Source organism: Elephantulus edwardii, unplaced genomic scaffold, assembly GCF_000299155.1.
Source record: "Elephantulus edwardii isolate Elephantulus edwardi_28Jun2011 unplaced genomic scaffold, EleEdw1.0 scaffold00148, whole genome shotgun sequence".
Classification (NCBI taxonomy): Eukaryota; Metazoa; Chordata; class Mammalia; order Macroscelidea; family Macroscelididae; genus Elephantulus; species Elephantulus edwardii.
The window spans coordinates 472,064-499,945 of NW_006399898.1; the positions used below are offsets into that span (position 1 = coordinate 472,064).

General features: G+C 49.0%; 1 protein-coding gene across 1 annotated transcript in view; it reads left to right on the forward strand.

The window, feature by feature from the left end:
- Positions 1-27,882, forward strand: part of TMEM132D (transmembrane protein 132D) — a 564,576-nt gene that overhangs the window by 165,312 nt on the left and 371,382 nt on the right. Inside the window, exon 2 of the mRNA XM_006894681.1 lies at positions 1,103-1,991. Coding sequence (XP_006894743.1) covers positions 1,103-1,991 — 889 coding nt within the window. The remainder of the gene's footprint in view (positions 1-1,102; positions 1,992-27,882) is intronic.

Below are 27,882 nucleotides of genomic sequence, written 5' to 3' on the forward strand. Positions count from 1 at the left end.
AACATCTACAGAGATTTTGGAATTCCATTCATTCATTGTTGCACCCTTCTCCACGCACAAACCCCTCCCCCCCCCCCCCCCGTTTGCTCCTCTCCTTCAAACGCAAAAGAAAAACTCCCTCATTGGTACACAATCCCCCACACACATCCCCCAATCCCCAAATATAAGCCACTCTGCAACCCTCGTTCCGTACTCTTACGATAAACATAATGCCCTAAAATAGAAAATATTCTCTCCCCCAAAGACTTCAGTGCCGTAAACATATTTCATCTAGACTGAGAAATTTTTTTATGACACTTTGGTTTGTTTCACATCACAGATAATATGTTTTTAAAAAATTTAAGTTGGTGGCAACTTCTCATGCATTTGCACACTTAACAGATTGTAGTGTAGAGTCAACATAACTTTTATGCGACCTAAGAAATTGTATGCCTCACAAGACCCACTTTATCATGGTATTGGCTTTGTTGTGACTGTCTGGAGTGAGACCTGCAGTATCTCTGAGGTGTGCCCATGTTTTTAACATGAAGTGGAATAATTTAGATCACAAATTTTTAACAGGAATAGTGCCAAGGACATGATGGTGGGACACCATCATCACAGGCTCCAGGGATATTTATATTTTCTCCTGTGCAGTCAGTCTCTGCTCCCTAAACCTCTCAATGGGTCTCTGTCACTGCCTTCTGTCCCTTAGGTCTCTGCAACTGTCCTCTGTCATCAGTGTCTCTTATCACTTATGTCTCTATCACGGCGCTGTTACCTCTTCTGTGATGCTACCCTCTGTCCTCATGTGTTTATAACACTGCCCTCTGTCCCCATGTGTCTCTGTTGCTGCCCTTCATCCCCATGTGTCTCTGACACTGCTCTCAGTCCCCATGTATCTCTGACGCTGCCCTCTGTCCCACCATGTCTCTGACGCTGCTCTCAGTCCTTGTGTGTCTCCAGTGTAGCCCTCTGACACTGCCCTCTGTCCCAACATGTCACTGATGCTGCCTTCTGTTCTCTGTGACTCTGACATTCAGTCCTGTGTCTCTTCACTGTCCTCTGTTTTCTCTGACACTCTGTCCCTTGCACCTCTGACGCTGCTCTTTCTCCCTTGCAGTGGCTGAGAGTCGTGGGATTCTGGAGAGCATCCAGAGGTTCTCCCTGCTGCCCACCTACCTCCCGGTCACCTACCACATCCAGCACGCCGACGTAGCCTTCTTTCTCAAGGAAGCCGACCAGGACATCATGAGGAACTCGAGCCTGCAGTCCCGTGTGGAGTCTTTCCTCATCTACAAGTCCAAGCGGCTGCCCCTGCTCAATGCCAGCTATGGCCCCTTCTCCATCCAGCAGGTCGTGCCCCAAGATCTCCTGCAGCCCTCCAGTCCCTTCGGGCCTGCCGGCCAGTTCTCACTCCATTGGAAGCTAAAGGCCACCGTCCTGCAGGACAGAGTGCCCCTGAGCCGGCCCCGCGTACAGGTCCTGTTTCATGTCGTGGGCCGGGACTGGGATGACCACAGTACCGCTGAGCAGCTGCCCTGCCTGCGAGTCTTTGCCTTCAGAGAGACCCGAGAGGTGCGGGCCAGCTGCCGGCCGCGGGGGGCACTTGGGCTGTGTGTGGCCGAGCTGGAGCTGCCCCCTGCCTGGTTCAGCACCCCTGCGGTAGTGGCTGGGAGGAAGAAGACAGCAGAGAGGCCTGAGGGCACCCCGGTGGAGCTCTACTACACCGTGCAGCCAGGGGACGGGCATGGCGACTGTGCCAAGGGCGGCTCTCGAACTAGTGGTGGTCAGCGGACAGGCCACAGTGACATGGACGAAGCCGGGCCACCCCTGCAGAGGATTGGGAGCGTGTTCCTTTACCAGACTCAGAGCCCACCGGCCCTGCGAGAGCTGCGCCTGGACCACAACGTGGCCGTCCACTACCTGCCACGGACCGCCAGGCAGGGGGACTTGCTCACCTTCCCTATTTCCGTGTCCACGAACATCACGGAGGACCACTTCACCTTGAGGTGAGTTTTCAGAGTATCTGTGCTGGCTTTGGTCCACACAGGGCCAGGGAAACAGTCAGTGGATGGGACGCAGTGTGTGTCTGCTCCCCCAGGAGTCCCAGCTCCACTTGCCTGTGAGATGGGCACCAGGTTCACAGGGTGTGGACAGGGTCTTATTTTCTGAGCCATCAGAGACCACTCAGGGAATGCTGGTATCCTATCTTTTGCCATATAGTCCAGGTGTCACCCACAGGTTTTAGTGATGCCAGAGTTGTCCAGCCAGGCGTCACGTCCAGCCTGAAGGGGGGGGTGCGTTGGGGCAGCCACAGTGATCAGAAGGGGGGGAGAGTATGGTCTTGGTAAGGTTCTCTGCTTAACAAGTTCCAAATACAAGCGTCCTCCATGTGCTGTGAACCCCAAGCTAGACCCTGGTATTCAAAAAAGAGGGACATAGAGAGAGATGGTCAGACACCAGACACGAGGCCTGGGGGGTGAGCACTGGGCACCCCGGGAAAGGCAGGTCTGTCAGTGGCTCAGAGATCATGAGGAGCTGGTGGCCGTGGTCGAGTTGGGTTCTCACAGTAGTTTGTTTTGAGCAGAGACATGTTCAAGGACAATAGCTCAAGGATTTGACTGGAGGTGCCTTTGCTGCTATGTCACTCTCATTTGATCTGAAGGACAGTGCCATGGCCTCTGAGAGCAGGAGCACCATGTATGTGGATCCTCCCACGCATGTGAAACCGCTTCTGTGTGGCGTTAGGATCTGTGATAATCGTCTGTTCTCTTGTCCAACACCGTCTGGGTTAATAACTGTTCACTCACTCTCCCTTCTCTCTTTTTTCTTCCTTCCCTCCTTCCCTCCCTCCTTCTTTCCTCTCTCTCTCTCTGCCTTCTTTCTACCTTTTCTTCTCTCTCTGTGTCCCTCCCTGTCTCCACTTGCTGTTCCTGAGGAGACTGGCAGCTGGATTAGAACCGCTGACCTTTTGGGTGGCATCCAGCACCTTCTGCACAGCACTGCCGGGCTCCTCTGGAACGTTCTTTTCCGTCAAAAGAGTTGCATGATCATTTCTCAAGGAAGGCCAGTGTCCTTCTCACTGTACCATTGGTACCAGTTTCCTCTTTGTAATTTGGTGATTTGATTGTGAAAATATTCTTACTCAGAGATTTCTGAAGTGTCACAGAACAGCCAGGGTGCTGATGTTATTATGCCTTTTACAAAAGTTTGGGGTTGTTGCTTATTCGTAGGCAAGTGTAAGGAGTTGAGCACGCCTTTCCTTGTTCTCAGGGGCTCTCGTGGCCTGGTGGGTAAGGAGAGTTAAAAGGAGCTTTTCTCTCACAGTCTCACACGCTGCCTCCGTCAGACTTGCCCACCGCTGAGGTTCTATTCCTGGACCCGCAGTTCCTGGGCCCAGTGGTCCCATGTTCTCATGACCCAGAAAACGAGAGCTGAGTCCAGCTCTTTCCTCTTGGAGGCAGTTGTATGTGCAGCATGGAATTTCCCACAAGGCTGTACACCCTGTTGTGGCCAGCCATCACATAAACACCTCCTTCTCAGCCTGGCCACGCTGGTCACCAGTAACAGTCTACCAGAGTGGCACCCTGGAGAGCTGCATTTGCTCAAGGATCCAGATGTTTTCAGATTCAGAAGCCAGTGCATGTGAAGCCTTCAAAGTCAACTGTCCTAACTATCAGCCAAGGATTTTGACTTTTTGGTTAGAGTAAGAGTGCCCTTTTCCAGAGCCTGCCAGCTTTTCTGACAACACCAGATCAGGGTGACTCTTTCCTGGAGGTGCATTCCCTGTTGGTGAGCAGGCCCCCCACCTCTGTCCCTCTGAGAGCCCCCCTCAGCACAGTGCTCATGTATCCCCAAGCACTCTCATTACTGTTTAGTAAACAGTCGGATCTGTTTACCATACAGCTGGCAGTGACTGGGACTTGGAAGGCTGTTGACCTTTACTTTGAAAATAATAAAGTAGTACATCTTTTCTTAATGAAGTTGATTTAACTAATTTGGCACAGTCTTCACATTTCTAGGATAAGCACAGGCCTGACTGCCTGCTCAAAGGAACCCTGCAGGGTCCAGTCACACATTTAGGGGCTTTTCCTCCAATCTCCTGGCTTCTATTTCCAGACTCTCAGCAGTCAGCATTAACTGGTCCAGAGCCAGGTGCCAGCAGGTGTCCTCTCCCACTTGGGGTGTCCAGGGTGGAGTGGGCCTCAGGTCATTCACTTCCGATGGGGGCACTAGCCCCCTGGGACTCCTGCTGCAGCTGTGATATGAATTCTCTGCAGAATGAGACTCAGACCTCCTGTCTCGGTCCAGGTTACATCAGGAAGGAGGACCCCAGGAGTTGCAGACCGTGAAGCATGAACCCAAAGGCTGGTGGTTCAAGCCTGGGAGTCTGCTTCTCTCAGTCGCTTTGTGGATAGCCCTGTGGAAGGCATTTCTTCCCTGACCCACTCGGGGCACCATGCGTTCTGTCGGCACCAGGGCATGGGTCTGAGTAAGTGGCATCACAGTGGTTCATTGCCCTGCGGACGGAGGGGCTCTGCTTGGGGAACCACATTTCCTGTGGTAAACTATCCAAGTGAAGGCACCTTATTGCTTTATTGTCAGTTGTTGAAAAGAACACATTTGCATGATCAAGAGGCTATCGCATGCACTGGAGCTTGAATTGAAATTTTCTCTGAGAGATAGCTCAACCACTCCCTGTGATGAAGGGCGCTGCAGCTAACATTGTACTGTGTGTGTGTGTCCCCAACCCTCTGAGCACCAGGACACCCAGATGAGGCTGTCTGTCATCTCTGCACTCTTCTGCGTCCTGAAGCTTATTTCTTCCAAGGCTGACATCACAGAGGAGGAGAGCTTTCATTGCTAAGCATCCTTTCTAATCTCAGAGAATGTTCTTCCTCCCACTGAACAACTGAAGCTCCCCACAGCACCTGAGTTATTTCTTGGATATTCTCACTCCCTTCCACGCACCCCTCCCAGAACACCGATTTCAGAGGCCCCCAAGTTCTCCCGTCCTTGATCCAGCGTCTGGAGAAAGAGGAGGACCTCGACTGATGCTTATACATCCCCACCGGCTCCCCTTCTCTTCTTTCCTTCTTGAGGACAGCAGGGCCTGGGGCCTGACTGTGAAGATAAAGCTGGATCTGGGGCTAGAGTGCTGCCTGATTCCCTGTGAGAGGGGCCAGGATGGGCTTCTTTGAAGAAGGCAGCAAGCGTAAACATGCTGAGTGCATTTATGATGACTGTTAGACACACACACACCACAGAAACACAGCACATTCAGTGACGTGTCACGGGATTGGTGGATTGAATGTGGGGCTGCTAACTCAAAGTACAGTGGTTTGAAGCCACCAGCAGTTCCATCTGCTTTTGTAAAGGTGACGGGGGAGACCCATTGGGGCACTTCTGCTCTGTTCCTCGGGGTCTCTGTGAGTCAGAATTTATTTCATCAGTGTGGGTGTCTATTAAGAAGTTCTGGTTATGCAGTGGTTAAGCACTTGGCTGCTAAGTGAGAGGTTAACTGTTCAGATGCATTCACAAGCTCACGGGAGAAAGACTTGCAGTCTGTTCCTTTAAAGATGGCAGCCTGGGAAGCCCTATGGGGTGACTTTCCTCTGTCCTTCATGGCCCCTGTGGGCCAGGTCCCACTGGACGGCATGGACTGGTCAGGAGTGAGGGCAGTTTTCAACAGGATACTGTCATCCTGGAGATGTTTTCACAAAAATGAGACAGACAAAGAGAAAGAGGAAAAGAAGACTATTTGAAAGCCAGTCCTAGACCAACAGGGCTCCAGGCCCCCAGCCATGACTGGTCAGCTTGCCCTGTGCAAAGCTGGAGCCTGGTAGGGAGCGGCGGCCACAGCAGACTGCAGCTGTCCTGGTTTCCTAGGAAGCTTGAGTGGCGTGGCCTGAGGACCTCTGGGCTCGGGGTCGGATCTGCCCAGGCTCTTAACTCAGACAGATCTTCACGGGGAGTAGAGGTAGTCTGCTCAGAAGCCACGAGCACTCTTTGATGCAGACTGTAACCCCCACCTGAGTTCATTTTGGAAGAAAGGAGCAAAAGGGCTGCAGGCTGGATACTGGTGGGGGCTCTGGCTTGGCTGTGCGAGCCTGACAGAGGGTCAGTCTCTGAACGCAGGAGAAGCTGACCATGGCAGGTGCAGAAGCGGCTCCTGCCCCTCCTGGCAAGGGGAGTCCTGCTTTTGTCACCTACACTGTGTGCAGACCTGCGTAGTACCCTGCCCCGAGGTCCTGTCACTGGTCGTGCAGGGGCAAGGTCCAGCTTCCAGCATTAAAACCCTGTGGAGACAGTGCTGTTTTCGACACCCCTGGGACCACTAGTAGTGAGAGCACACTCCGCTGTGATGGTGTGTTAAGAGGAGAACAGGGTAGGATACCTTTCCATGATGCCCACAACACAGTCCCCAAGAGGGGCTGACGGAGTTGCCTGGACTGGAAAGTTCAGGGACAGAACAATCAGAAGGGAAGGGGTTCCTTCCTTCTCTCTTAAACTGTGTACTTCAGGAGGGATTTTGGATTTGCCATTACCATGTGAAGACGTTATGGAGCACCCCACCCACCCTTTACCAAGCGCTGCTGCTAGAAACACCCTATGCCCGTGTGATCTGTGTGAGGGAATTCAGGAACCATGTTGACTTAGGTTCTTTACTGAAAACCCTCTGCTGTCAGCTGATTCCTACTTTTGCCAGCCTCATAGGGCAGGGTGACACTATCCACGAGCGTTTCCAAGGTTGTCAGTCTCTAAGGACAACTGTCACGAGGACATGACATGAGGACTGTCATGAGGCTGTCCTGAGGAGCAGCTGATGACTTTAAACCCCCTTTCCTTAAACTGAGCACTTCAGCCCCATACTGGCCAGCGCACCCCTGGCCTCAGATCCCATCAGACCCCAGGTGGCCCTCCCTCCAGTCTCCGAGGCTATAGAGGGCTCCATGCCCAACCTGCCTCCCCGTTCTCACTGGAGCAGCTGGTGAGTTCTGGTTGCCTGTCTTTGGGTTAATGCCCTACCTTCAACCTCCTCACCATGAGGCTCCCTCACCTGCTCTGGTAGCTTTGGGTCCCATTGTCTGCCTTCTGTCCCATGAATGCATCCAGGATGGCGTGTTTGGTGTCTCATAGGCAGACTGTTGGGTTTTGCTCTCCACCCCACCAAAACTTGTAGTGTTGTCCTTGCCAGTGCTCCTTGCTGCATATCCTGACAGGGAACAAGCATTGATTGATTGTCACTCTTGTGGATTCTGACCGTTTTTGTTTTGGGACAAGTGCAGCCAGGATGCTCATAAAAGTGAGCATGGCGAAACTTCTTTCCTTATGGACTTTGGTCACATCATCAAGAGATAATGTGCCCTGTCCCTGGAGGAGGACACTGTCCTGGATAAAGTGGAGGGTCAGCAAAAAAAGGGGAAGATTGATCTAGTGGCCACAACATTGAGCTGGCACACCGCATTGACTAGGAGATGGCGTGGGGCTGGGCAGCGTTGCCTTCTCTTGTTCACGGGTCGCTGTGGGTCTGCACTGGCTGCAAGATTCCTGCCAGTGACAGCAGCCTCTGTGACAGATAGGAGAGGCATGTCACTGTTGTTCCCTTTGCAGTTTCCTGATGACAAGCGACGCCGAGCATCTTCCGTGTTGTGTGGGCCATCTGTTCCACGTCTTCTGTGAGGGGCGGCGCGGATCTTTTGCTCACTTTATAATTGAGCTGTTTGTTCTCTCACTGTTGTGTTCAGAGAGTTCTTCGGATGCTCCAAATACAAATCCTTTCTCGGATACATGCTTTCTGTGTCTCTCCTCCCCATCTTAGGTTGTTCCTTTCACTTTAATAGTGCTTTTGCCAGAGCAAATTTTTTTCTTTTTAACAAAAATAGTGTGTTTGGTATCACATGTATAAACCTCAGCAGCTTGCCACAGGGTAGAACTGATTGCTTCTGTCTTCTGTAACTTGCATGGTTCTGAACTGTACCTTTAGCTCTGTGATCCATTTGGATCCACTGAACCCCCTTGTGCTGCATTCAGAACCATTTGGCTCCATCTGGCCTGGGACTGTCTTTGCATCATCGAGCTGTGTGTTTGTCTCTGGCCAACACCATGCTGCCTTGGTTACCACAGTGTTAGTGTCAGTCATGAACTTGCCCTTTTCCAGTCCTGCTTGGTATTGTATGTATGTTTCCTTGCCACTAAAAAGGAGGACCAGCTTGCTGATAACTACAGAATAACTTGCTTGGGGTCCCCCTGGGAATATTTATGTCCAGAGGTTAAGTTGGGGAGAATATGGATAGTATTGTACCTGGTATATCTGTATTTTAGTTTCCATTTTCAGTTGTTCATTGCTGTTTTATGGAACTTTGGCATTGGTTTGTCTTTTGAAAGCAGAGGGAGCCCTGCCAGTCTGGTCTGCAGGGAATTCTACTGCTAACTTGAAGGCTGGCCTCTCTGGTGGTTCAAATCCAGCATTGGCTCTACAGGGGAGAGAGAGGCACAGTCTCTTCCATGCAGGGTTGAAGAGATGACTTAAAGGGTAGGGGAGGTTTTACTTAGAAGACACTGCTAGGGGTGCTAGGATGACTTGAAAAAGGATAAGAATAATTATTCAACTTGAAGAATGTGATTAATGTCACTGGGTTATACGTGCAGGAATTGTTGACTCGATGTGTCTTTTGCTGTGTCAGTTTTCTCCACAATTTAGAACAGGGGCAAAAAAGAAAATAAAATCAATAGCAGACTGCTCAAAAAAATTAAGTATATTTAGACTATCTGTAAACAATATGCCTTTTTCTATCAGGGACTTGAACACCTGCTGATTGTGGGGGGAGGGGTGTGGGGGTGGGGACCTGGGGCTGATCCCTGGGGATGCGGTGGTTGACAGCCCATTTTGTTCCGTGCCTTTCATTGTCACAGTGCCCCTCACCCCCCCCCCCCCGTCTGATGCCCCTCAGGTCCTCCAGCCTCCTTCCCAGGATCGTGGTCAGCGTGTCTTGTCTCTGTCCGCTTACTTGCATCCTGGACAGATCTTTACATTTGTAGTGAGGCTTCAATGAAGCCCAAGTGGCTGGATCATGTTTCGTTCGTCTGTTTAGTCTGGCTTTAAAGTGATGCGTTTAGTCCAGCCCATCAAAGTGATAACAGATAGAGCTGGATCAATGTCTGACATGCTTGTGAGTGTTGTCTGTCCATTGGCATTGGGCTGATAATGATCGTGGCTCTTGTGATATGCTGTTCCAGGCACTGTGGCGAGTGTGTGCTCTTCATTCCGGGGGCAGCCTGTCGTCATTAGCTGCTCCCCCAGAAAGGGAAGCTGGACCCAGGAAGGTTAGGCCATTGACCAGAGTTTCTACAGCTCCTGCCTGTGTGTGAGAGGAGTCTGAGAGCCCTGAGTGCTCAGAGAGCTGGAAGTGGCATCCTCAGAAGTGCACGATCAAAGAGCAGGTGCAGACACCCCCAGTCCTGTGCTCCGAAAGCACTGAGGAGGCTGAGATTCCTGAAAATATCTCCCTTAATTAACAGATCTATGTCCAGTGGTCAATGTGGGTTGGGAGGTGATGGTGCGTCAGACACGGATGGACGGCACAACCATATGAGCATGTGATGTGTGTTGACTATGCCCAGAGTGGTCAACTGGGCCGGGAGGTGATGGAATAACAGACATGGAGTGGACAGCACAGCCATATGAGCATGTGGTGCGTGTCGACTGTGCATCAAGTATGTGTCACCTCTATGCTGAGGGGTCAGCGTGGTCTGGCAGGTGACAGTGCATGAGACACGGATGGACAGCACCCCCTATGAGCACATGGTGTGTGTTGGGAGGAGGCACTCACTGAGGCCAGTGCATTTGAGAGTAGACTGGGATACTGATCTCCCATTGCAACATCTCTGGGTCCCATCTGTCACTGAAGATAGAAGAGCTGTGAGGGCCTGCATGCGTCTCTGAACAGCCTCTCTGAACAATTGACAGCACATGTTGTCATTGTGACCAAATGTACCATGAATGAGATGCTGCCCCGGCCCCTGGATCATTTGCACACCAGACCCTTGTGATCCCAGGGTGTACTATTCAGAAGTAGGGTGCCAACTCCTACTTCCTAGTCCACTGTATGACTAATAATGGGCATAAAGCTAAAATGTACAGATCACAAAGGTAACTCATCCTCCTACTCTCCAACGTTGTCGCCTGATATCAGCCACGTGGGTGCTCTCTTTCAGACCCTATCCATGCAGAGCTGGGTCTCCACAAGCCAGAACTCTGTCATCCTGTCCCCACCAAACAAGGAAAACCCAGCCTTGCTGCTGCTGGCTCTTGGGATCCTGGCGAGTTCTAGAATTTACTAGAGTGACTCACAGAACTCATAGAAACAAAACCCTTTACTTCGTTCTCTCACTCATTGCCATTGAGTTGGCACAGATCAAAGTCAGTAAGTTTTCTTACTGACTATAAATCACCTGGGGGAAGAATGCCCATCCTTCTCCATTGGAGCTGCTGGTGGATTTGAATCAGGGAACTTTAGGTTACTAGCACAGCTCTCTATGGGTTACGCCACTAGAGCCCCTCTGTAACTGGGTTACACTTTCCTGTTCAGAAGGTGCAACTGGATCATCCTTGAATTTATCTCTTTTAAGCTGCAGTGGCAAAAACTCTACATCTCTTCCTTTCGAACCTTGTAATATTCCAGGCTGTAGTAGCTTCATATCAGCTGGGAAAGATGGAGATATATGTTCTGTCTCACTTTCCATTGTTTTAGAAGGAACCAAGGAATATGGTATTGGCCTTTGATAAAAATATGGAACATACTCCACCAGCCACATCACATGGCTGAGGACAACATGTGCTTGCTTTTTCAGTGCCACACATTTGAGGCCTCTTTGCTGCATTTGTTCAGACGTTTGAAAATGCTACTTGACTGTTGGGAGCAGAGATTACAAGGCTCTGGTCAGCTGCCGACCTTGTCATTGTCACTGATACTTGATGGTGAAAAGGAGTCAAGGGATCGTTTCTATGGGTTTCCATGCTTTTCTTGTTTTCGACTGCTCTTGTGCTTACAGAGGACCTGAAGATGGTACCTGTCCTTGTTGTCCAGGATTTCTTGGATTTGAGACTTCTGAGCCTCAGTAAACTGCAGTTTGTTCTTCATGTGGCTTTGACAAAATCCCACGATACTATTTTTTTGGCTTTCTCTTCTTCACACAGACACCAGATGAAGTTGGACACTTACTTGTCGTGTTCTATGCTCTGTTCTCCCTATGCTCAGGGACCCATTTATTATAATCAGAGAGAGTGCAGTGTATAGTGTGATACAACAGGGAGAGGCCTGAGTACCATGAGCCTCCATGGTCCCTGGGGATGCACCCCACCCCACCCCGTACCGGCATGCTCTCACCCACCAAGGGGCCCCAAAGAGAGGTCCCACGTCCCCTTGTATTTGGGGCCGCAGTGGGTGTGCTGACTGGGCCTTGATGCTTGGCCATGATCCTCTTAATCAGTGAGTAGGCTTGGCTGCCTCAGGCCACCCTTCCAGGTGTGGCTCTTTCTTGTCTAGTCTCTTCGTCTCTAGCTGTTTCAGAACAACCCTAAATTGTACATACTGCTTCCAGGGACCAGAGTCAAAGGGCTGATCTGAGTTCTTAGCCCCGCAAGGGCTGATCTGAGTTCTTAGCCCCGCCTCCATCAGAATCCAGAAGCTCTCATGAAACTGCTGAGTGTCTCAGCAGCGCCCAGGCCCACCTCCATGTGGTGACTGGTGATTGAATGGAAGTCTTTGGCGTGGAAGGCGCAAACTCTACCACTGAGCCGCCCTCTCCCGGCCCTTCACAGTCTGGTGATGCTCACGAGGGATGACGCTTTAAAATACAAGAGTGAAGTGGTGTTTCCAAGTCAGAGATTATGTGGGAGAGGGTTGTGATGTGAATGGGGTGCAGAGCCTGTCTGGGTGCCCTTGGGAAGGTCCACAGCTCTCAGCAAGCTGCCATCTCAGTTCTCAACTTATACAAGTGTCCAGGAGTGTAGATAGGAGCACAGGTCAACTCTCTCTCACACTATTCCCTGTGATCTTCTTTAAGCCTGAAAGTAAAAATACCCCCTGTAGTCCTCTTAACACTAATCACTAGTTTAGCTCAGGGAGCTCTGGTGGGAGTTATGCGGCCAACCTGAACGTGGCAGCTCACTGGCGGTTCTAATCCACCAGCTGCTCTGAAGGAGAAAGAAGGGTAGTGTGATTTACAGCTTCTGAAAACCCACTGACGATCAGCTAGGAGCTGGTTCTGACTGGACAACAATGAGCTTGGGCATTGTTTAGGTTTGGTTTTTGTTTTCGACTTAGTTTCTCTAGTGGAAAATGTGGGCACTGTGCTCTGTCAGGATCTATCTCTAGGGAGCAATGCAAAGGCATAGGGTGGAGGCCTAGGGGCAGTGAGTTTAAAGATGAGGGGGCTCTCAGGAAAGTTGGGGGGCAGGTTGCTCAGCTTGAAGAGTGAAATTAGTGCCGTTAAATTGTTAGCATTGAGATGCAGTTTTTACACAATTTATTTTAGAATACAGTCCTTGTATTCCAAAAATACAAAATCCTGTACAATTTAAAGCCTCCAAAAATCTTTTGGAGGGTCAGCTCTGAGTCAGTTCAACTCGACAACACATAACACTAACAACTGTCTATGTAAATGCTATTGAGTTGACCTCCAAACGGAAGAAGATGTATCAAGATGGAGTCAAATTGACAGAAGCCCTTTGAAAGATTCAACAGGAAGGAAGCTCAGGGCAAGGAGTTAAGCTCACAGTCGTGCGACTCAGAGGAGGAAGCTGAGGAGGGTTGCCCGTCTTGAATGTAATCAGTGTCGTATAGTTTCCACCACCACCAAACAGTACATTAACCTGAGCCTGAGTGGACGCTGAGCAGGCCCAGGCCCGAGCTGAGACACAGAACCCAGTGACCCAGAGACACGCTGGGATGAGTGGATACACAAATGGATTTCTGTAGGTGGCTGAAGACTTAAGCTATGTCAATCCACTCTGAGAGAGGGCTGATGTTAACACAGGGGGCGGGCCACCCAGGCTCACTGTCTGAAGAGCAATGAAACGGGCTCAGAGCTGCTCGCCAGGCACTTTGCCTTGATGACCTGAGAAGGCAGCTGGCTCAGCATCTTCTCAGGCAGACAGCAGAGTGGGGCCAGGTGTCAGCATCCCCTGCCCTCGCCAGCTCTGAAGGTAGGAAGAGTGAATTGATTAAAGACGAAGGCAGCAAATGTAACAGCAGCATCATTAAGCGCAGTGGAGGGCAGAGGTGGGAGAGAGACCTGCTGAAAAGGGAGGCTGACCGTGCCACTGCCTGCTCGAGTTGCTCAGTACATTGACCCACAGCTGCTGATTCTTCAACGCCTCCTGTGAGGAGAGAGGAGGGTGGTGGGTGCTGATGGCTGGGTGTTTTCTGGCCCACTCCCGCTGAGATAGGGAATCTCATCCATCCGCTGGTGAACTTGCCCTGGAGTCCTCGGGCAGCACAATAAAAGATTGGTATTTGTGACCATCCCCATCCCAAGGTATATCAGACAGAAGCCTTGATGGCCATGGAGCACAGGTCTACTGGAACACACATGGGTCACTTTGGGCCAGAACTGGCTTGATAGCGCTGGCCCTGGGATGTGACACTTGGCCAGTGAAGAAGCAAGAGTGAAGATCTGGAGCTCTGAGGCTAGATCACTGCGAGCCTTGCACGTTCCACCTCTTGTCTCCTGGGACACTTGTGCTTGACGTCCTGAGCCGCCTTTAAGAAGACCAGTTGTTGTTGTGGGAGAACATGTGGACAGGGAGAGGGCTCAGATGGCGCAGTATCATACCCTTGCCCACTTAGGCTCTGGGCACATGGACGGAGATGCCTAGATACTTTACCTAAGTCCATCCAGCAGCACAGGACCAACAAATGACCTCAGTCCAGGACTAGAAAGATTGCCCAGCTGAGCCCTGCTCAGATCCCAACACTTAAAGTTGTGATGTGTGTAATTATCATAAACTGCTAAGATTTGGGGTGCTTTGTAAAGCAGAACTACTGTTGCCTTTGAGTGATTCTCACTGCTGGTGACCCCACATGTTACAGAGTAGAGCTGCTCTATAACGTTTTCTCTATGCCTTTCTTCCGCACTGTCATTGGCTGGGTTTGAACCTTCAACCTTTATGTTAGCAGCTGGGCTGTTTGCACCACTAGGAAACTATTCCTGAAATGAAAGATTAGTGGAACTCCAGATTCCTTTCTAATCTACCTGACTATCATGGATGTTCTAGCCTGGCTTCTTCTTTTAGTATGTGCTTTGTAGCCTGCTGCCCTAACTGTATGTTTACTGACCTAGACATTGTGCAGGTCTAACTGAGGACCCTGACCTCACTGAGCTACATCTGCATTGTGCATGTTTCTTCTACCCCAACCTTGCTGAGCTACCTCTTCATTGCACAGGCCTTAATAGGGACCCTAACCTCACTGTGTGAGCTTGGCATTGCATTTGTCTTACTGGTGACTTTAATGTCACTGTGCTGCTTCAGCACTGTGCAGGCCTTAGTGGTGAAAGATCTCATTTGGTTCTAAAGTTGAGATAAAACACACACAGCAGACAAGGTGTTTGCTCATCCAGGGGCCAACACCTGTGTGCTGAAATTGGACTGCAGCTGCGCTGACTCCCAGGGGCCCAGTAGGACAGGAGCTGCCTGTGGGGCGTCCAAGGCTGCATGTTGTATAGGAACAGACAGGCTCCTCTTTCTCCTTAGGAACAGCTGCCAGATACTATGATTACACGCTAGCAGCAGCCGGCTGAATGTTGGCTCTGGCAGAACAGCATGCAGCGTGCACTCTGTGTGGGGAAGTGTCGTGTCAGGAAGTGTTGTGGCTTAGGAAGGGATCAGCCAGGGGCTGGCCAGCGTTCAGTCCTGCCACAGAGCTTCAACCCAGCGATTACACAAAAGAGTATGACATTTAGTGCTGGGAACACGATCTGCTGGGGAAAGAATGCCTGCGTGCAAAATCATTTCGGTCCCAGGACACCTCAGTTCTCTGAAGAAAGTGGAGTTTCTGACATTCTCCATCTGACTGAAATCTGCTTTTCCTAGGTCGAGTTTTCTTTGCTGTTGCCAGGGAAGGGATGTCCCTGCAGGACAGCTGGCTTTCCAGTTGGCCACAGAAGATGTGTCCTTCCCCAGTTTACTTCACTCCTCTGATGCCTTTTCTGTGCACTTGAGGGAGAGTCAAACTCTCTTAAACTCTCAAGTCCATTATGGCTAAGAAAACATAGAGGACTTAACAGTGCTGACAAGTGTCAATGGTAGGGGCTGGGAGGTCTCAGTCTCTGCACTTCACTTATCCCTGTGGGCAGTGGGATGTGTGTGTGTGTGTGTGTGTGTGTGTGTGTGTGTATGGGGGGGAGAGAGGATGGAAGTGAGGGGGAGAGAGGGTGGAAAGCTGGGAGGCCGGGGTCTCAGTGTCTGCACCTCATCTTCATCTGTGGGCAGAAAGGGTGTGTATGAGTGGGTGGGAGAGAGATGATGATGGTGTTCATGCCTGAAAATAGTCCTTTCTCCTTCCAGATCTGTTTATTTCTCTTTGGAAAATAGAAGAAAAGTCCTCTTCAGTGTATTTTCTTCATTTTCAGTACAGTCCATCTTTATAGTATTCACTGGCTTCTTTCTGTCCACTGTGCCTTTAAGTCAGAAGTGAGAGGAGTTCTCACCTTGCTGGTGAGCAACCTGTTACCCTTTTCTGAGTTGGCCAGACTTGTGGTGACCCTGTGTAGGGACAGAACAAAAGCTTGCCCTGTGATCTCTTCACTGTGGGCTGCAGACTGAACTGTTGAGAGCTGTAGAGTTTTCATTGGCAGCTTTCTGTAACTAGCTTACCAGGCCTTTCTATGTAGTCTGGAAGCCCCACTGTAAGCTACTCAGCAGCCCTCAGGCTCTCCTGATAGATGGGTGACAGCACCACGTGAGGAGCCGACTTGCAATAGAGGACCCTACCACCAAGCCACACTGCTCTTAAGCAGAGGCCGGTGCTGTTTTTCTGGGTGTCATTTGGCCCAGTGGGCATGGTCCACAGTCAGATTCTGGAATGCAGGCCTTTAGAAACCACTGGTGTCCTCATTGTGGGTGTCTGTGGCCTGCCTCTGATGGGGACAGGGTCTGTGGGGTGCTTCACACCTCTACTGGGTCTCCAGAGAATGAACCTGGACTCTGCAGTCCAGCTCCTTGTGTCCTTACATCCTCTATGCAGATGAGGAGCAACAATATTAGCTGTTGTTTTTTTGTTTTGCTTTTCTAAAATATAAGAACATCTTTATCCTAGCTATTTGCTGGCATCTGTGAAAGTTGAGGGGAAAAATATACCATGTTCCAGCCATCCCCCCCACTCCCAATGTGACAGCCATTGGCTGACACCAAATGAGCCCCACTGCTCCCACCACATTTCTAAGGCCCCTGGGATTTCAGATAACAGCACGTTCATGCCTGGGAGATGGGTTTTAGCAGAGCTTCCAGACTGGGGCAGACTGGGAAGAAAGGACAGACCAGGAAGAAAGGCCTGCTTTCAAAAGCCACCTGGTGAGAGTCAGACAGAGCACAGCCAAGCATCTTCTGATGTAAGACTGGAAGACATCAGCACATGGTGGTCTCCCCAGTGGATGCAGGCTGGCGGTCAGGGAGAAGCAGGCCAGAGCAGCTTTCCCTCTGCTGTTGGTGAGGCCATCAGGTGTCTAAGCTGATGGATAGTAATTGACAACAGTCAGGCTTGTGATTTGAAAGAACACAAACTACCATGCTTTTGCCACCCCGGATCATCCTCTCTCTCCCTCTTAACGTCTGAGGCACTATACTGCTCCTGGGTTATTGATTTCAGCAGCTAATGGCCGTGCTTCTCCCGGCCTCCTCCCTGTGCTCGGCCCTCCGCAGCAATCCTTCTCATGCCACAGTGTCTTCTTCCTGTGAGACTTTCACTTTCCTTCTCGGGGTGACTCACCCCAAGGAGCCCTGGTGGTGCTATGGGAGATGCATTTGCCTGCTAACCAGAAGGTCAGGCCTTGAGACCCACAGCCACTCAGCAGGAGAGAGATGAGGCAATCTGTTTCCGTAAAGGCCACTGCCTTGGTCACGTGATAGGCCGCTCTCCTCTGTCCTGCTGGGCCACTCCAAGCTGGTTTCATTTGGCTCAGTTTCCTACTCATCCCATCCTTCCTCCCCTCATAGTCCATTCTCTGACACTGCTTCAAATTCTTTAGTACATAAAGTCCCTCAGCTTTTGGCTTTTCTTTACAACCTCCCCTTAACACATGGGCAAGCTCTGCTATCTCATTGTCTGGCATGTTCTTCTGTCACGTAAGAAGTACTCAAAACCAAAACCCAGTCCTGCTGCCACCAAATTTATTGCAACTCACAGTGACCCGGTAGGACAGAATAAAACTGCCTCATAGTGTTTCTAAGGCTGTAATCTTTACAGAAACAGTGCCTTATTTTTCTCTTGAAGAGTAACTAATGGATTTGAACAGCTGACTTTTTGGTTAGCAGGCGATGCTTAATCTGATGCATTACTGGGAAAATTGAACCAATGCTCAGCATTGCTTTGACTGATTGAACAGCTGCTGTTGTCCTTCTGAGAGAGCTGGCAGGACGTTCAAGACCAGAGTCCTACTTCCTGTGACATTTACTTCTTCTGGTAGAAAAAGTGCTGCTTTACCTTATCAGTTGCCGTTTATTCCTAGTCACTTTTTATTTTAACATTGGAGATCTGATAGGAACACCATTTTGCCGCCAGCTGAAACTCACCTATTCCACAGTTAAGACAGAACAGAGGTGTGTCAGTCTGCATCTTTCCTCGGTCGGTACCTGGCCCTGACCATGGAAAGTGCTTGACATGGCACTTCAGCAGACTATCAGATTGTACTGTTCTGTTCTTTTCTGGTTAAGGAGTAGCACTGCCAACCCAAAGGCACATATTTCCAATCCATCAGCTGCGCTGAGGGAGAAAGATGGACAGTCTCTGCTCAGGTCATTTACAGCCTCAGAAAACCCACTAGTGGGCCAGCTACGAGTTAGTTCTGGTTGCACAACAATGAATTTGAGGGTTTAAAAATTTTGGTTTTGCTTTATTGCTTTTATTCTTACAGACGGCATAGTCCATCAGGAATGGCATTGTTCACTCAAGGGTGGCACCTCCCTGATGGCTTGAGTTCTCCAGCCGCTCCTGGGGCGGAAGGTGGACAGTGTCTTCATGTGCAATTTACAGCCTTGGAAAACCCGCTGGACGATGAGCTGTGAGTCAGTTCTGACTTTATGGCAATGAGCATATCTTTCCTGGGAGAATTATGAAATATTATGTTGCTAGAACTATCTCAGTGTTTAGCTTTTTCTCTTGATTCCCTTCCTCTTTTGCCAAAATAGTGTGTTTTTTTTAATTGAGTCTTTATACCAAAGAGGAGGAAATATCAGAAATATATCCAAGATTTGTTGATAAAGCTTCCAGTCCAGCAGTTTTCCCCTTTGTTTTTACAAATGGTAAGGAAACCTTGTGTGAACTGGAGCATGATGCTCACATGCGTGTTTGGGACCCCCCTATAGCCTCCCACTCTTGCCCTTCAGGCCTGCGCTGCCCTTTGCATCCCAGGTAGGGCTCTGACAGGAAGTCTGGACCTTTGTTTTAGAAATGTGCCCAAAATAGGAATAAGTCTCAGTTCCACATTGGCTGGTTCCGGAGAACATCGTCCTCTGCAGAGGGGGAGAATTAAAGGCCCCCTGACACTTCTTGGTTGCAAATCTGGATGGTCCTCAATTAACTAGAAAAGTCACAAGATAGAAGTTTTGTAGATTTTTCTCACAATACATTAAAACAGAGTAGAGCTTTGAAGTTCTTAATTACTAGACAATAAATCTAAAGGTATTGGGGTGTCTACGATGTGCACAAAGTGTTAGTTGGGGATGGGCTGATTCTCAGTGGCCTCATGTTCTAGGATAGAGACGAGCTCCATTGCGCTTCCAGGAGCTCATGTTTCGGGAGATCTCCAGTCCTTTTTTCCAAGGTGCTTCTCCGTGAACTTGAACCTTCAACTCTTCACTTAACAGCCAGTGCATTAACCATCATACTTACTCACGGACTCCTTGGGAAACACATCTTGTAACTATTATGGTACCATATCTGCCCTCAAAAGGAAAACCTACAGCCCGAGTCCATTCTGATTGAAGGTGACTTCCGCTGAATTTTCTAGCCTGTAATTCTTAAAGTGAGCAGACCGTCATCTTTTCCTTCAGGGAAGCTGGCCGGCTCACCCCACCAGCCTTTCGATCAGCAGCCCAGACACAACTCACCATGCCGCCAGGCCTCCTTCTAAAAGGTGCTGTAAAATCAGTCCACACAGCCACATGTGGGTAAAGATGCTTAGAGCAGGCAAGTCTGGAAGAACTCTGCAACCTGTTTGCAGATGGCTCAGCACACAAGGACGGCTTCCATTTATGCTGTGTGCAGACGAGGCAAATGTTTTAAGTAGAATATTAGAATGTGGCACATCTGCCTTTTTCACTGAAGAGTCTGCAGACCCCTACCTTCCACGTTTCCCCACTGTGTGTCTGATTTCCCTGACTGCTGTGTGTGTGTGTGTACACGCAGTTCCCACTCTGCTTCTCTAGTGATCAGTGAGCTGCTAACCCGGCTTCCACCGCCGTGAGGACTGCAGATTTCCTTTGGAGACATGAGCTGCTTCTGATGTTGGTAGATCCGGACCCTCTCCTGTCTCATGATTTCCTGTCTCGTCTTTGTTTGAATTAGCTCTTCTTAGAGTGTTGGTGCTGCAGCTAATAGTAAGGCAATAGAAAACTCATACCTTATGATACTGCAGACAGAGGACTCTCTTTCCCGCTGGTGGACACAATAGCCCTGCACTAATGTTAAGACTAATGCTTTTTTAATGTAATATATTTGGGGAAAAAGAGTGAGTTTCTCTTTGTCCAGCAGCGGCATAGTTTCCCTGTCAAACAAAAGCCTTCTTATTGCCCTCTCCAATCTAGTCTTACAATCTGTGCTTGGGAGTTACACCTAAAACGCTTGCCACCTGAATCCTGCCAGCTGTCTTCAGAATATTGATAAGACCAGATCAACTCATCTAGGGCATGACAACTGACCAGAACACCAGGTGATTGACCAGAACACCAGGTCGGGAGTAGATGCTACCAAACCTATTCTGCCTGCACCATCATACCTTCCTCTGTAGAAGCCCTCTTGGTTCCCATGATGGCTTGGGAAGCTTATAGCCCCTTCTTAACACTAGAAGAGAATACAACTTCCACTTTTTCCACTCTGGCCTCTCTCTCTTTGATTGATCGGCTTTTCTGACAGATGGTAACAAAACCTTAGCTTTGGGATCGCAGCACTGTCTTCTGAGTCAGAGCAAATTGCATGACCCTAAGATTGTCCTGCTTAAATGTTGAAAAGCATAGATGTTACTTCAAGGTCTAAGGTGCGCCTGTCCGAAGCCATGGAATTTTCCGCCACTTCATAGATATGTGAAAGCTGGACAGCAAGCAAGGAAGACTAAAGGAGAATTGATGCCTTCGATTACAGTGTGGATGAAGAATATTAAAAGCAACCATGGATGGCAAGGAGAATGAACAAATCCATCTTGGAAGAACTTCAGGTGGAATACTCCTTAAATCAGGAGGGGAGAAAATGTCATGCCTTGGTCAAGTAGTAGGTCAATGAGGAAAAAAAACAAAACAAAACACTTTTCGTGAGATGGACTGACACAGTACCTGTACTAGTGAACTCAGAAACAGCAACAGCTGAGAAGGTGGGACAGGAAATCGTTGTTAGGTGCCATTGGGTCAGTTCTGACTTGGGGACCCTGGTACAAAACCCAGCTCCATCTGGTGCCATCCTCACAATTGTTAACTATCTTTGAACCCATTGCAACTACTCTTGTCAGTCATTGAATTTCTTCCTCTTTTTGGCTGACTATTGACCCCAGATTTGCTGACTCAGAACCTAAATTTTCATGACCTCTCTAGATGAATCTCATGTACACATGCCCTGTTATGGGTGCAGTCAAGGTGAGTACAGCTCAGCGAAAGTCTGCCCTAACTCGTGCCGTCCTCAGGAGCTCTGCGGCGCTCAGGCCGATTGCTACAGTCACGGCGTCAGTCCCTCTGCTTGATGATCTTCCTCTCTTTTTTCTCATCTTCTGTTTTTCTGAGCATGAAGTCCACCCTGATTACATGTCTGAAGTGTGTAAGATGGAATCTCACTACCTTTACTTCTAAAGAGCATTCTTCAGGGACTGGTTCCTCCCAATCACCCCCGAAAGTACCTGACATCTTTGTTTCTGGGAACTCTGGCTCCATTTCTCTCCAACAGATTTGTTCATTTTTCCAGCAGTCCATGGTGCATTCAGTATTCTTCATCAACACTGTAATTCAAAGACATCAATTCTTCTTTAGTTTTTCTTATTCATTGCTCAGCTTTTGCATGCATATGAGGTAATTGAAAATATCATGACTGCATCAGGAATACCTTTGTCTTCAAAGTAACATCTTTGCTTTTCTTTCCCTCTTTTAAAGGCTTAGCCAACACCATTATATGAATCTAGCTGAATCATCCTCTGAATCTTTATTACTTTCTTAAGATGGAATTTCACTACATTAAAAAAGATTTAATCAGAATCTACTCCAACATACCATATACAAATAATACTGCAAATTCCATTTAGTATAATCTAAAAAGAGAAAAAGGTATTCTGTATTCTTATGACAGAATCACACAAAATTAAACAGAGTAGCAGGGCTTCATTACTAAAAGAGACTCAAACTGCTTCTTAATTCACAAAATAAATAACTCTTCAAGCTGACAATCCCTGCTCTTCCAACAGGAAGAGAGGGGTAAGTAAACAGATACTTGGTTTTGAGAAGTTCTAAGTAGTTAGAAGGTAAGAAAATCATCTTTAGCTCTCTTGGACCAGAAGTTTTATTTAAGACGTTTCCTGGTGAGTGGCAACACAAGGTGACTGATTTTCTCATCCCAAAGCTCCTTTCATGAGGGCATCTCTGGTTGTCTTTCACTGGTGGTGTTTGACTGGTAGAAGCCCCATGTAACAGAGCAGAATGGCCCCATAGGGTTTTCAGGCTATTATCTGTATGGGAGCAGATCGCTGCTGGGTGTATGAACAAGTAACCTTTTGGCTTAGTGGCCAAGTGCTTACCTGTTGCACCACCAGAGCTCGCGCACTTTATGAGTTGAGCGGCTTACATGTTTCCTTGGTAGACCATTCTTCGGGTCAGGGATTCAGGAAGGACTTAGCTAGGTGGTTCATCTCAGCTCCACATGGTGTTGGCTGCTTCCAAGCTGGCATCTGACCTGCATGTCTAGTGTCTTGGTGTTCCTGCGCCTCAGTTCTTTATCTGGTTTCTCTCTCTCAGGCCTGACCACAGGGCACAGCCCCTCACAGCTGGACGAGACAGGAAGTCAGCATGTGTTGCAGGGTAGCTGACTTCAAGGGATGAGAGTTTGAAGAATCCTGGCTGAGGTGGTGTGATTTCTTCTGATCTAGTCTCAGAAGTCCCAAAACATGACCCTACTGTATTTAAGAAGGTCAGGAGTTCACAGGAGGTCATTTATGGTATCATATTCACTGCATTCAATTGGTCATTAGTTCCCTCCATCCCTCCCAGAACATCACTTCCACTGCATTCCGTTGGTCAGAAATTCAACCCACTTCAGTCCGTTGGCCACCAGTTCCCTAGAGCCTGAACAAAGCATTACTCACCTCAGTCCATTGGTCAGCAACTCATGGGAGCCTGCCTAGGACAGTATCCACTTCAGTCCATTGGTCAACAGCTCCCTAATGCCCACCCAGATTCCAGAGGAGGGAAATCAGATTCCTTTCAGTTGGTGGAGGGACAAAGATTGTACAGCCATCATTAATCTACCATTAAAAAACCAAAACAAACCCAAAATGGAAATCCAGCCTGTGTGTTGCTCCTGCCTCCTGAAAGAACTGGTGCCTTTGAATTGTGGTAACGGAGGAAGAAAAATGTCAGATACACCCCGGACTGCCTGAAGAATCAGCAACTCTGCTCTCAAAGAAGTGTAGCAAGATTGCTCTTTGGAGGCGAGAATGGTGAGGCCGCCCCTCACATGCAGACACGGCCTGGAGAGCAGTTACCAAGAGGGACAAGCCCTTTGAGAAAGACATTTTGTTTGGAGAAGTAGAGGGTCAGTGAAAAAGAGCCGGGTGGATGGACAGCAGGACCCTAGCAGTGGACTCAAGCATGGTGTTTAGAAGGATGACAGGGGACAGGCAATGTTCTGTCCTCTTCCACGAGGGGGGTCACTGGAGTCAGACTAGCACCCAGCAGTGAATAGAAGCGTGGTGAGCTCCTGTGTGTGTCAGAGAGCTGTACTCTGTAGAGTTTTCTATCTTTAACTTTCCAGCAACAGAACACCAGCTCTGTCAGGTCTGTCTTTGTAGGTACTTCTGTGTGTTTTCTTAATCCTCCGACCTTTGGGTTAGCAGCTGAGCACGGGCGTGCACTCCCCAGGGCCTCTGGTCTACCTTAGTTAGCTCCTTGCTCACACAGTTCCCTTTGCTGTGTTGTTAGGTGTCATCAAGTGAACTAAAATGCACTGGGCCCCTATAAACAACAGCTCTGAACTCCGCCCTCTCCTACACCGTCCTTCCTGTCCCTCCATTCTTCAGCTTCTTGTCGTTGACACTGCTTCAGTCCCTTTGGTCCAGGGTCCTCCTTTCTTTGTCTGACCTCTGCCACTCTCAGCGTGGTGACTTTCCCCGCCAAGGATTGAGCCCTGCTGACAATCTGTCTAAAATATGTGAGACCAAGTTCCACCAGCCTTGCCTCTAAGAAGCACCCTAGTGGCACTTCCTCCAAGAAAGACTTGTTTGTTCAGCTGACGTTTTGGGGGCTATTTATTCATTACTCCCCTAGGAGTCAGTCAGTGGTCTTCAGAGCAGTCATTCACAGGATGATGCAAAGAAAGAGGCTGAGAGGAACAGAGCAGAAATGATGAATCATTTACTGTCAACAGTAGCAAGCAAGAAAAAGTCCTTCACTGAGGGAAGGGGGTTTGTGGAAGTTTTGGGGAGACATGGAAGAAGTTGGAGACATTTCTGGGTTACCTTTACTAGATTTCTGCAGTGGCTTGTCGTCACTCCTGACAGACACTGCACTAGTTGACAGACAAGGGCGCCCCCCACTCCCCACCCCGGCTGCTTCCCTGTCCTGCGAAGTGTGTTCCCTGCCCTGCCCTGTGTGTCTCCCACCGCACGTGCTTTTCTCCCTGAGCAGGACTTGGTCCACACATCCCCTCCTCAGAGTAGCTTTGGTGACGAGGACACCCAGCACTGCGCCTGGTCTGACACAGGGACATGTGGGATTTTCTCCTTCTGGATCTGTGAGCCCAGCTTGTACTTGGTGCATGACTGTCACCAGCCATCACACTCAGGGTCCAGAGGCAGCCAGAAACAAGCGCCTGGCTTTCTTTTCAGAAGCAAACTACAGCCCCACCAGGAGCCAGAGGCCCGTGCCCTTCATGGCCCTCACAGGACGTCACCCTTAAGGACACCTTGTCTGCTTTTCCTTCCCGCCCACATGGCCATGTTCCTGCAGACCTTGCACACTGTGACTGGTTGCCAAGTGGTTATGAGAGGAGAGTGGCAAATAACCATTACATCTGCCGCTGGCTTAACCATGTAGTTTTATCGACCACGAGACATCGTCCCACCAAAGGCGGGCTGCCCTCGGAAACTATGATGTTCAGCATTCATTTAAACTACAAAAGTGAGGTTGATAGGTGGGCCAGGGGCTGCTTAGAGAAATTGCTCTGGAGCTGGTGCTATCCTAGTCAGTGGTTATGGGCATATCAGACCCTCAGGCTCCACCTTGGCCTGAGCTCCAAGGGGTTCCCGGGGAGGCTCCGGCTGCTGACACCACCCACGTTTCACATCACCTGCCCATGTGGCTCCTGTTGCTGTTGAATGTGCATCTCAAGAGAACTACCTTCAGAGAAGGCTGTCCTGAAATTACCAGCTGGTTTACCCCAAAGAGCTTTTGCTTCTGTGCAGCTAAGCTGCACATTGCAAGCTGGCAGCCCCAAGGAGAGATTCCTGTGGGCATACATGCTGTTCCTGTTTGTTTTGCATTTGCTTAGTGCAGATAATTTAAAATCCACACTTTGTGCATGAAGAGCTGAGGTGATGAGGTCTCAGGGAGCTGCCAGAGAGGGTGTGTGGTACAGTGGTTGAGGCTGTGGCCTAGTGCTGTGACGTTTGTGAGACGTGAATGAGCGGCTGACGGAGATCTGGATGTGTTCTATGAATCTTTTCCTGAAGCACAACAAGCTTGAAAGGAGGAGGCAGATGGCACCACACAGAGAACACAGTCGATGCTGCTGACCTGTTCATGCAGACACAGGAACTGGTGTATATATTGCCATGTATGCTGAAGAATAAAATGAAATCAATGATAGCTGATAAACGAAAAAGCAGATGTTGCGGAGCAGATACACACAGGTGCTGCATTTGAGCAGGAACTGGGCCCCCTCAAGTAAGTGCCCTCTCTGAGCCTCTTCCTCTTGATAAAACAGTGATCTCCAGTGACTCCAGTCCCCAGGGTTGGTTGGAAACGGACCCAGGGTTCATTCTGTCTCTACTAATATGGCAGCTGCCCAGGCATGCCCAGCCATGCTGCAGACCTCCTGTGTCTGTCTCCGCCCCGGGATGCAGACAGTCTTCAGTTCTGTTGTTTTTATTTCTTAATTGTAAATTGTTATTATTTTTACTGTCAACATTATTGACTTCATTAACTTCCTGGAGCCAAGAAAATGGCTACTGCAGAGTCCATTCTGACACATAGTGACGCTGTGTAGGGCAAAGCAGAACTGCTTGGTAGGGTGTACAGAAGCGGAGTGCCGCATCAGCTGGTCGGTTCAGACAGCTGGCCTTTCCGTTAGCAAACAAGTTAATGCATTTTGCCACCAAGACTTCTCTCCTCAAACCAAATCTATTGCTATTGAGTCAGTCCCAACCCACGGCAGCCTACAGGATGGAACAGAACCTCTCCATAGGGCCTTCCTGGGCTGTGACTCTTCACAGGACAGGCCTCCTCATCCTTCTGCAGATTTTAATAACAATCATTAGTTCTTCAACTATCTCATCTACTGGGGAGTAGAGAATGAGGAGGACAGGCTAAGTGATGGACCTTTCTTGTCTAAATGAAAGGAACTTGTTAAGTCATGGAGACACATTGGTGTGTCTTGTCCTCCTGCATGCACTCTGCTCTGTAGTGGTCATGAAGCTTGGTCATAAATGAGGGAGTACATTCCAGTAGCACCCAAATCCACAGCCATTGAGTCAGTTCCAGCTTCTGGTTCCCCTCTGCTGTGCTGCTGCAATTACACATCTTCATAGGATCAGGCTGCCTTGTCTTTTCTCTAGGAGCTGCTGGTGGATTCTGTCTGTCTCTCTTTCCCACCATCCCTTTCTGGCTCTCTCCCTCCCTTCCTCTCCCTTCCTCCCTCCATCCATCCATCCATCCATCCATCCATCCATCCATCCATCCATCCAGAGAGGTGCCAAGCTGAAAGGTGAGATAGCAGAATAGAGGCTTCATCTTACTCATGTAGCTGCAGGAAATGTCAGCCTCAAGATTACCAGATCAGATCATAGGTTGACAGGTTCCTAGAACAACAGGCAGTGGGACAGGTCACTGACCAAAGTGCAAACAATCGGCGATGGGAGCCAAATGCAAGATTAAGATTGAGCAAAAAATTAAGGAGCTTTGCTAGAAAAGATATATTCACTGAGCCCAGCCCTTTCCACCTTTTAGCGGGCCTGTTGCTCATGGCAAGTTTCCTTATAGAAGTAATGGGATTCTGTCCGATCTCATGGAGGTTAAGTGCATCATAACCGCCAACCCAGAGAATCCTGGACAGCCAAACTAACAGACAGCCTTAACTTCTCAGGGACTTTATATGAAACTTCACCCAGCCCCGCACATCTCGTTGATGGCTGGTGTGGGTGCTGGGAGCATATGTGGATATTTTGGATTGGGTGCAGTAATTGTCCGGTTGAAGACCTTGTACTTTTGGAGAGCTCTGGCAACTTGTGTGTGCCCACTTCTAATTTTTCTGTCCAGTGGGATGTCATTTAACAGGTAGCTTACAAATCATATTAAATGTCCAAAGCTCATTATCAACTGTCCCAGAGCCAAGAGTTTTGAAAAGAAAATGGACTAAGTATATGAACAAGCAATTTACAGGCGGTATCTATCTCCTTTCCCAGTGACCCAAGAAAAGATAGTCAGTTTCAAAAGGAAAGAAAATGAAGCAAAAGCATAGGCATGGAAAATTAAAACCATTACTCTACTTCTCACCCACCAGAGTGACAAAAACTTAAAAAGCGTGACATACCGAGTCCTGATGAAGTGAAACGACAGACACTCTCCTTTCCTGCCAATGAGGATTCATTGCTCCAGCTGCTTTGAAAAGTGATTTGGCAGTGCGGCCTGAACATGAAGACACATATGCCAAATCCAAATGGCCTAGTGACGCTTCCAGTGATTTATTCCGGAAGGAACTCTTGCATATGGAAGAGGAGAATAAAGTTGATGCTCTTGAAGATGCCATTGTTTTTGATGATAAAAGACATTAAAAACAGTTCAAATTTTCATCAGTCAGTAAGAAGATGCATACACAACTTGTAGTAATTTAATGTAACATTACATGGATTAAATGTGGATAGGAGCTGCATCAGCGTCACACATACAGAATGTCAGTGCTGGTATCAGAGTTCTTGGTGTTGTATGGACCATTGAGTGACCGCCGACTCGCAGAAACCCTTTGGGCAGGAGAACAAACTCTGCCTGGTCTACTCCAT